At 39.6% G+C, this 10,487-nt stretch overlaps 1 protein-coding gene across 2 annotated transcripts in view; it reads right to left on the bottom strand.

Annotated features, from left to right (window-relative positions):
* The window catches only part of UNC13B (unc-13 homolog B), a 208,364-nt gene that overhangs the window by 98,149 nt on the left and 99,728 nt on the right, over window positions 1-10,487 (bottom strand). For both annotated transcript variants that reach the window (XM_055578450.1, XM_055578447.1), the window contains one exon: window positions 3,037-3,271. In XM_055578450.1, coding sequence (XP_055434425.1) covers window positions 3,037-3,271 — 235 coding nt within the window. The remainder of the gene's footprint in view (window positions 1-3,036; window positions 3,272-10,487) is intronic.

Here is a 10,487-nt window from a genome sequence, read left to right as displayed (position 1 = left end):
ACTACATATTCTTCTGACAACTGCAGTCATAATTCAAGCTGATGTGCCATTATTATTGCTGGCCTGCACACTCAACGCTTATAAATACAGAGGGGAAGGACAGCCAAAACAATTTTTTTTTGCTATTATGTTTTTTTCTTAAAGAAAATATAAATAACTAAAACCAAATGAATAAAATAAGCAATTAATAAACCAGCAAGAAGTAGGGACCAACTTCAGTAGGATTCCTGCCACATTTCTTTTCAGAATTAAACTGTGAACAGTAAGAATTCTACATGATAAAATTTTACTGAAAATACTCTCAGAGATGACAGTAAACAGAGTTAGGATGTTGTCTAGCAGGTATATAACCATCTGAGGTTCAGAATATTTACTCACCAGTTTGATACGGTGGGGAAAACTCTCAGATCATCCTATAATATAATCAATATTAGCAACCAAAATTATGAGCTAAATTGGAGGGGTTTTTCAAAAAACTAACCTCCAACCAGTGAAATATTGATTCAGGAAACAATTATCAATGGATGCTAAAATCAATATATAAATGGTTGTTGAAGAAACAGAACATATTCACAATCTCAGGTGTCATCCCAAAGATCCACAATTACAAAGAAGAAAGGTAACTTTACATTAGAGAAATCTGGTATATATACCAGATTAACCCAGAAATCAAATTATACAATCAATTATGTCAACAATAACAAGACAACGTAAAATGTGACTGCTGATGCACTGTGAAGGAAAAGTTTATGTAGTGTTTTTGTCAAACATATTTAACCTGATTATAAACTTGAAAAAACAATCAGACCAAACTAAATTAAGAGGCATTCTCAAAATTGGTTTGGACTCTTCAAAAAATGTTAGTGTCTCAAAAGATTAAAAATAAAAAAGTAAGGGAATTTTGTGAGATTATAGGAGACTTCAGAAACAGGGAAATCACATGAAAGGCACCATACTCTTTAATTGGATCCTGCATCAAAAAGAAAGAAAAAAAAAATATATATATATATATAGGAGAAGGAAATAGCAACCCACCCCGGTACTCTTGCCTGGGAAATCCCGTGGATGGAGGAGCCTGGTAGGCTACAGTCCATGGGGTCGCTAAGAGTCGGAGACGACTGAGCGATTTCACTTTCACGCATTGGAGAAGGAAATGGCAACCCACTCCAGTATTCTTGCCTGGAGAATCCCAGGGACAGAGGAGCCTGGTGGGCTGCTGTCTATGGGATCGCACAGAATGGGACATGACTAAAGCAACTTAGCAGCAGCAGCAGCATAAAGAACATTATTGGGACAACTGAAAAAATTTAAATATGGTCTAGATGCTAAATAATATTGTATCTTTAAATTTCTTTGAGTGTGATCATAATATTATGGTTATATAAAAGAAAGTCCTTTTTCTTGGGAGTTATACGCTGAAGTACCTCCTGGTAAAGTAACTTGGTATCTTCAACTTACTTTCAAATGGTTCAGGAAAAAAGAAAACATATGTGTGGTACTTCCCTGGCAGTCCAGCGGTTAGGACTCCATGCTTTCACTACCAAGCACATGGGTTCAATCCATGGTTGGGGAGCTAAGATCCCATAAGTTCTAAGGCATGGCCAAAAAAACAAAAAAAGGTATGTGTATATGAATATATATTAGAGAGAATGAGACAAAGTAAACATGACAGAATGTTAATACACCTAATGAATCTAGGCTATGTGAATATATGAGAAGTATATATTATTTCTCTAAATTTTAAGTATGATTTTTTTTTTAAGTTTGGGGAAGAGGAGGGAGCATATACGGAGAAGGCAATGGCACCCCACACCAGTACTCTTGCCTGGAAAATCCCATGGAAGGAGGAGCCTGGAAGGCTGCAGTCCATGGGGTCGCTGAGGGTCGGACACAACTGAGCGACTTCACTTTCACTTTCCACTTTCATACATTGGAGAAGGAAATGGCAACCCACTCCAGTGTTCTTGCCTGGAGAATCCCAGGGATGGGGGAGCCTGGTGGGCTGCAGTCCATGGGGTCGCAAAGAGGCAGGCATGACTGAAGTGACTTAGCAGCAGCAGCAGGGAGCATATATGTATTTGCTTTTATGCTTTTAAGTATATGACAATGGTCTGTGGAAGTGTGCATAAGAAACAAGGGTGGTAGAGAACTAGGAGGCAGGAAGAGGAGGCAATAGAGGAAGACAAACAGGTGTGGGTGGGTAATTCTTTGCTGTGTATTATATTGTACCTTAACATACTTAGGTTGCCGTCTATGGGGTCGCACAGAGTCGGACATGACTGAAGAGACTTAGCAGCTTACAGCAGCAACATACTTTTACATTAAATGTTTTATGTATTTAAGAAATTAATAAAAAGCTTTTTTTTAAGTTCCAGCAAAAGTACTGAATCTGCTATAGTGAGATTATATTGGTTTTCTTCTGACATTCCCAGGGAAATATTTAGGTAGGATGAATTACCCAAACATTTAATATCTGTGGGTTGTTTTTTTTTTTTTAATCTTAATGAAAGGTATATCAAAGTCACTGGGCTGGGCAGAGAGGTGAGCAGGTTTTTTTCAGCCATCTACCCCAAGTATGTCTGTCCCCACCTACTGATAATAAAGAAAAACTCTTACTGATGGATATACATAAATGTGGGCTTCCTTGGTGGCTCAATCGGTAAAGAACCTGCCTGCAATGTGGGAGACCTGGGTTCGATTCCTGGGTCCAGAAGATCCCCTAGAGAAGGAAATAGCAACTCACTCCAGTATTCTTGCCTGGGAAATCCCATGGACAGAGGAGGCTGGTAGGCTACAATCCATGGGGTTGCAAGAGTCCGACACAACTTAATGACTAAGCCACCATCCCATGCATAAATGTGAACTTTATAAAGAAGAGGGGGAAAAAAAGACTGAGATTCTACATAAAATGGCTGTAGGTTGGTCCACCATACTGCTATATTTCCTCTATCACCTCAGGTACCCAAATCCTTGATGTCAGTTGCATCCTGGGACCTGCATACTAGGAAGAGAAAGCATTTTGTTCCCAACACCCACCTGAGGGCCCGCCGCTCTGGATAATCAAGGTCATAACTTTGCACAGAGTCATTGCAAGAGTCCCGGGAACTGCCCTGAAGCAGCAGCTGCTGCGGCAATCGCACAGGCACTGGGAACTGGTGCACAGAAGCGTTGGGCTGGGCAGTTGTATGGTAAGGAGGCGGGATGCTATTGCTGGTCTCACTGCGATAATCACTATCTCGGTCATCCACGGCACTGTCAGGATCTTCAAAAGCTGTGGAATAAGCACAGTCAATCAAAATACCCCAGCTTTATTCAGTTCTCTAGAATTCTTTTCTGCTTCCAACATAGGGAGCCAAAAGCCCGAGCCTTGAGAACAAGAGCAAGCTGAGCTGCCCATGAGCGTAGTGACCTTAAAGTCATGCAAAAAACTGTCTCAATACCCACAAGTCTCTCTCCTTCTCTAACAAGATAAGACAGTTGGTTTAATTTTAGTGCTGATTCTCAGAGGAGTTCCAAGTGGCATTTTCGCAATGCAGAATTTTCTGGAATTCTGTTTCTCTAAGCTATTGTAACCCTAATGAAAACCTACTTTTAAATGTCTTAAATAGATTCTGGCACTCCACTATTATCAAAATGGGGCAAAAGGGGAAGAAACAGTTTCTTCCTATCTTGGAAAAGCGAAATTTTTGTTTAAAGTTAGCATGATGTTTTCAGACTTTAAAAATACATTAGTGAGTCAAATAAGCAGGTCCACCATTGAAAACTGGTACAGGAAATCAAGAAGGTCAAAGTCAAGACTTAGAAGTCAAGTTCTGTATGCAGCCAAGAACAGCAGCAGTCTTACTGTCTCGCTGCAACACTGGGTTTTTCTAATAATTTCTATTGAGCACCCATACCCTAGGCTCAAAATTCCCATCCCAAGCCTTCATCCCATTTCCTCAGAAGAAGAGGAAAACACATTCACTGCCAATGGGGTCTTACTGACAAAGCAGCCAATTTATCTAATAGCAGTGACTACAATTTCATAGACTTATTTCTGCTTTTCCAGTTAGCACCTGACTGGTCGCCATTTTTTTTCTTGGTGTTAGCTAAAATGACCAGAGTTACAAATCTTGCTCCAAGCAAAAATAAAAATATGCAACACTGTGCTTGGAAAGGGAGTTCAACCTAACAGTGTTTTGTAGTTTATTTTCCACAGAAGCCATTTCTGACATGATACCCATATGTGTATAATTAATAAGGTCCCATATGTTCTTTCTTGCCAAGTTTCTATTTGGCTCACAATAAGGAAAAGGAACATTCACCATCCCAAAATGTAGATACTTTAAGCAGATGATGGACTCATCTTAGTAGTTTAAAAAAAATCTTGGTAGCAATGTGGACAGCAGAAGCCTCCTAATGACCATAAAATGAGGCTTTTATAATAGCTCATGTAGGAGATAAGAACATATATCCACACAATGGAAACAGAAGAGAGTTAATGAACTAGAGGAAGAAAAAACAGACAGAAATGATAAAAGCTGGGAACAAATGGAAGGTAACAGGGAAATGGCCCCTTGGCTTCTACATCAGACAACTTGGTAGATAATCCCACTAAAAGGGAACATGAACATGTGGGTTCCAGACATCACTTGGGGTTACAGCTGGGAGTAGGGGTAATAAGATCTTATGAGCTTTGCCCACTTAAGTTTAAGGTAACACATGAACAAAAGAAAGGAACAGGGAAGTGAGCAGAACTTCAGGGGGGAAAAATCATTATGAAAAAGGATAATCTTCAAATGGTCAAGAACAATACCAGTCAAACACGGGGAGAGAAAACACTCTGTTTACAAAGCACTCTGATAACACGTTAGGGAAAAGAGACTTTGGAGGTACTGGTTTTAGACCTTGATGCATCTGTTGTGCTGACGACTAGAAAGGATCAAGGGACAAAAACCAGTATGCCATTCAGATGTATTCTTTCTGAACTCACAGAAGGAGTAAATGTGAAGACGTCAGTGCTGGATTATTCATGCATACAGATGAGGGGACAGAGGCAACCAAGGAGACAAAGCCAAAAGTCTACTTAAACTCCGGCAGGAGATTGTGCTATTAGTATATCATCCAGAGACTCAAGATGGGAGTCTCCAAAGCAGCAGCAGTAATAAACAATCCTGTTGACTATGAGTCCAGGAGAGGGTAGCTCAGCCAGAGTTAGGAGCCCAGTATCCTGAGCCAGAAACTACGTGGAGAAACCCTTCCTCGCTGCATCTGACCTATGACTCCTGACCTATGACTCCTTAATAATGATCGGCTTTATTTTGCTAAGCTAAGGGGAGGGGTATTCCAAAACACCCCTAAAGGCTGACACATTTCTGTGCTGAAGGAATAAAGGGCAAATAAAGAAGAAGCCGGGAGCAGAAGAAAGTGGGTATGAAAAATAGGAGGAGACTGGAGAAAGGAAACACAAGGAAGTGAGGTGAGACAAAGAGTAGGAGCAAAATAAAGGTTGGTCAAGGGCAAAAGCCAGCTTTTCTCCCCCTATACCATCCCCAATTTCCTTAGAAAGGAAACATCCTGGCACCACCAAAGCTGATTAGAAACTGAAAAAGGAAATTACAGAAAAGACTTGAGTGAAAGCATCGTGCTTTCTGCTACCACACAGAACCATTTCATCTAGAACAGAAAACTTCTGGTTTCCCTGAGAAAGAGACACTGAGAACAGGTTTGGTTATTCAGCTTATGGAGGACTTGTGAGCTAGTCTGAGGGCAAAAGTTGAAAAGCCCTTTGAAATTAAAAGGCTGGGAAATTTTACTCATTCAAATATTTATTGAGTGTCCACCAGCTGCAAGGCTAAACAACACAGAAGATTTGGAGTATAGAGTCAAGTCTAATAGGAGAGAGAAAATATGGATACAGATACAAGGAAGTATCTATCATGAGAACAGTATAAACCAAATGCTATATGAGTTGAAGGTTGGATCACTTCCTGTTAAAATGAACAGGGAAATCATTAAGGAAGTTATGACTCTGAAAGACTGGAGGGTTTTTAATAGGTGAAGATGTGGGTGAGGGGAAATGCCTTCTAGAATCTGGAGAAAAGCAATGGCATGAGCAAAGGTCCAATGATGGGAAAGGATATATATATATATATATATATATATATATGTAAAAGGTCATATATATTTTTGGTCATATATATTTTTAAAGGCTATGTACATATTTTTATGAAACATTTTATAGCTCATTTAGCAAGTACATAAAAGGACATGAAAGGGAAATGACAGAAATAAACATGGAAGAGTAGGCTGGGACAGAGATAAGCCTCAGGCAGACAGTAGGCACTCAAACAAAACTGAATGATGTATTGAACAGTGAGGTTCTCCAGTATGTGGTGCTCCTGGATTGAGTCCCCATCTTTAAATCCAGAATACAGGCAAAACTTTATCAGAGAAGGAATGAAAATTCAAACTTCTTTTTTTTCACGGGTTACTTCTTTCTACTCGAAAACCTTAATAATCCGAGCTCTCTTAGGCTGTGTTTGCATAGTTTCCTGGTGCAAATACTCAGGATTTAAATCATAGGAAGTACATACTCCATGAGAAATTATAGTGACAGAACAAAATTTGGCCCCTCTTAGCAACTACTGGATACCTAATCACTGAAACTCAATCAACCTGTCCACCTCCCATCAGCCCAGGTAACACAGCCAGTAATGCCAGCCTAGGGCTGTGACTCTTGCTAGAAAGAACTCTCTTAAGTTCTTAGAGAGAGCCCACTGTCTAAGCTCAAGAACAAAGGTGGCCTCTAGCCTAGCTAGACTGCTTCAAGGAAAGTCAAACCATGTCCCCAGCCTCTTGTTCACATCACAAAACCAATGACCTCTCCTAGAATGAAATTTCTCCTGCTAGTCATTGTGTCCCTTAGCTAAAAGGCCAAAGGAGGGGCTGATGGCACTTGTCTCTGGGGAAGATAAATCAGGAGACTCTGTCAGGATTATAATTGAAACTGAAATTTCTCCATCTCTCTCTGTGTCTCTCACACTCACACACACACATACACACACATGCATGCACATGCACAGACATAAAGTCTTCAGGAAATCAGCCTGAAAGGATATAACTTTCCACTGCAGCAAATTCTCTCCTGGGCTTCAAGAAGGGGAAGAGGAGGGAATGGCATTTTATATGCTTATATGCATGAATATCCAGCCTCAGTCAGAGGGAGTATGTTAAAGGGTAAAATTAAGAAAATTATAAGGTATTCAAATTCTTACGTACTCTGTTGGTCTCCCCAGCCCAAATAGGTCCAGCGACCTAAGAAAATCACAAGTGGTAACAAAGAAGAAGAGTGACAGAGACAATTTCAGGACTAATTCAAAGATTATTTTCCATCTCACCACTTAGTATATACCTACCTGACTTGAGTCTACCCTACTTGTATTCCATTTATTTTTCATAACATATAGAGAGCATTTGCCTTCTATTGAGCATAAGACAAATCTGCAAAGTACTGTTGCTCTCTGTAACTCACTATCTAGTGAATAAAAAACTACTGCTTCTGTACATACTCTTTTAAATCTCCTTCTGGCCTAGGTGTCTCTCAGAACATCATCACTGAGGAGTTACTATATCCTTCCATATTCAAAATGAGAAAAATTTGACCTGCTTCTAAGAAACCCTTCCTTATCTCTATGTTCACCAAACCTGAGCCTACTACAATAAATCCACAAGAAACTCAGACCTGGTTACTGTGGGAAAGACAGCAATTCCCTTATTTGGGAGCAATGACATCTAATTTTTCTGCTCTCTATTGAAAATTAAAAACCCAAAGGATGGTATTAATCTCTAGTCTTCTAATATGTAACAAAACTCTGTAGCTTGCAGGGCACTCAGATATAGCCACTTTTTTCTGAATTTCCTATAAATTTTTAATAGAGTCCATTAAAACACAGAAGCTTCAACCAAAGAAAACTGAAAACATTTCCTACACATTTTTCAAGATTAAAAAATTCAATATTAATTAAATGTAAATCCTATCCCACATCCAAGCTGAATTTGAGGCAACTCAAATCCAACAAAGAAATCACTAAAAATGGGCCTCAATCCCAAGAAACAAGGAACAAGTTGGCTTCATAGTTAAGAATATGGATATTGAAATCAAAGTTAAATTCTTCTGGCTCTTCCATGTACTAGTATATCTTGAAAAAGTTATTATAGATGCTTCCTCATCTGTTAATATGCGAACAATAATAATATGAGTCTCATTGGTTTCTATAAGGATTACAAGAGAAAATGTAAGTAGGGTACTTAGCACAGGTCCCTGGAAAATGGTAAGCAATTCACATTTCTTGTTGTTTTGCCATGTTGCCAGGTTTTCGCTTGCTTTACAGGTTCCTAACAAATGTTAATAGATAGCAGGAAGATCAGCACACTTCAACAGTTGTAATGTCCACTAAGGGATTGATGACGTCTAGGTTTAAAAGTCCCCAGAGTTCTGAGGGTGCAGCTACCTTAACTGCTTGCCATAAGACTCAAAATTCTGGAAGCAGTGAATGATGCCAACACAGGCTGGTTTCACTACCTGAATTAATTCCCAATCCTGAGGAAATGAGACTATACATGTGACACAGGCTGTTTATACACTGAGGGTCAATTTTCTTCTTACGTACCTACCTTCTTCCTACCACCTATGTCTCTTCTCAGTTTAGTGTGTGATTTAAAAAATTTTAATAATTTAACTTTCTAACCATGAAGTGGGGGTAAAAATTCTCCCAGGCTATAGCATAGTTGCCATAGCAACTGCAACAGGATAAGTACTGTGTTTCTTTTCAAAAGAAAACTGAAAAATAATCACATGGAACTTTCGAATATGCCTATCAACTTAGATTGCTTCAGGCTGCTTCTCACTGAAACTCTGGGCTCACAGAAGGCTCTCTTGCATTGCATAGCCTCAGTCTTAAATGGTCAGCAGCAGTACATAGTAAGTGCTCAATAAATATTTCTTATGTGAATAAATCCAACAAATGACCCAATCCCATCTACTGGGTCCATCTCTAAACCGTGAAAATAACAGTTATGTTCTCCGACTATCCAGTTCCCTATTCTCACTTCAGCCTGGTACCACTGTAAGAGAAACAACACTAGTTTAATTAAGCCAAGTTTCCTTCCCACCCCTCAAAACCACTAAAACATCACACTAGCCAACAGAACTATTAGTGTGGAGAATTAGATTTTACTAGGCATTGTTGTTCAGTCTCTCAGTCATGTCCGACTCTTTGCAACCCCATGGACTACAGCAGGCCAGGCTTCCCTGTCCTTCACCATCTCCCAGAGCTTGCTCAAACTCATGAACTCATGTCCATTGAGTCAGTGATGCCATCCAACTAACTCATTCTCTGTCATCCCCTTCTCCTCCTGCCTTCAATCTTTCCCAGCATCAGAGTCTTTTCCAATGAGTCATTTCTTCACATCAGGTGGCCAAAGTATTGGAGCTTCATGAGTCCTTCCAATAGATATTCAGGATTGATTTCCTTTAGGATTGATTTGATCTTGCAGTCCAAGGGACTCTCAAGAGTCTTCTCCAACATTACAGTTCAAAAGCATCGATTCTTCAGTGTTCAGCCTTCATTATGGTCCAACACACACACCCATACGTGACTACTGGAAAAACCGTGTCTTTGACTATATGGACCTTTGCTGGTAAAGCAATGTCTCTGCTATACTAGGCATAAGAACCAAGAAAAGGAGGACTGAAGTGTTCCAGGAAACCAAAACTATACATGCAAAGGCCCATTCAGTAAACTGAGGATAGTTCTAGCGTGTCTGAATGAGACTCTGCAGGGTTATGAACGAACCTGAACAAAGTGAATCTTGAGTATTAATACATGTATGTTTAAAAATTGAGTAACGTTACGAGTTTGGAATTATTTGGAGGTTAATAGAGAGCTATCACAGCTTTTGAGTAGGGGAGAGACAGGATCAGATTCCTCATTTTAGAAAGAGAATGGTGGTACAGTGTGGCCACAGGTTGGTACAGCAGGTAGACAGGGAGGCTGGCAAGGAGGCTATTGCACTGACCTGACAAAGGCTTGAAATAGGGAAACAGCAGAAGGAGTAGAGAGAAGTAGACACATTTATAAGATATGCTGGAGGTAAAGTCAATAGGGTTTAATAGGTAACTGAATGTGGAAAGTGGAGAAAATAAAGCCTAAATAATATTGCCCAGGTTTTTATCTTGAGTTACTGGGTGGATATGATATCATTCATTAAAGGAAATACAAAACAGAGGAAGGTTGAAAGATGATGAATTCAGTGTTAGATACATTTATCGGCTCCGTAGTATCTATGAGACATCTCAAATGAGTATGAATGGAAGATAGCTGGATATGTGAGAAAAGAGATATGGAACAAAAGACTTAGATGTTTTCAGAGCACAAGATCCCATGAGTTATAGGAAATTTTCTTCTTTGTCTCTTGCTATATCTATAGTGCCTAAACAGTGTCTG

The sequence above is a fragment of the Bubalus kerabau genome, chromosome 4, assembly GCF_029407905.1.
Source record: "Bubalus kerabau isolate K-KA32 ecotype Philippines breed swamp buffalo chromosome 4, PCC_UOA_SB_1v2, whole genome shotgun sequence".
NCBI classification, from domain to species: domain Eukaryota; kingdom Metazoa; phylum Chordata; class Mammalia; order Artiodactyla; family Bovidae; genus Bubalus; species Bubalus kerabau.
This window is presented reverse-complemented; position numbering and strand designations above follow the sequence as displayed.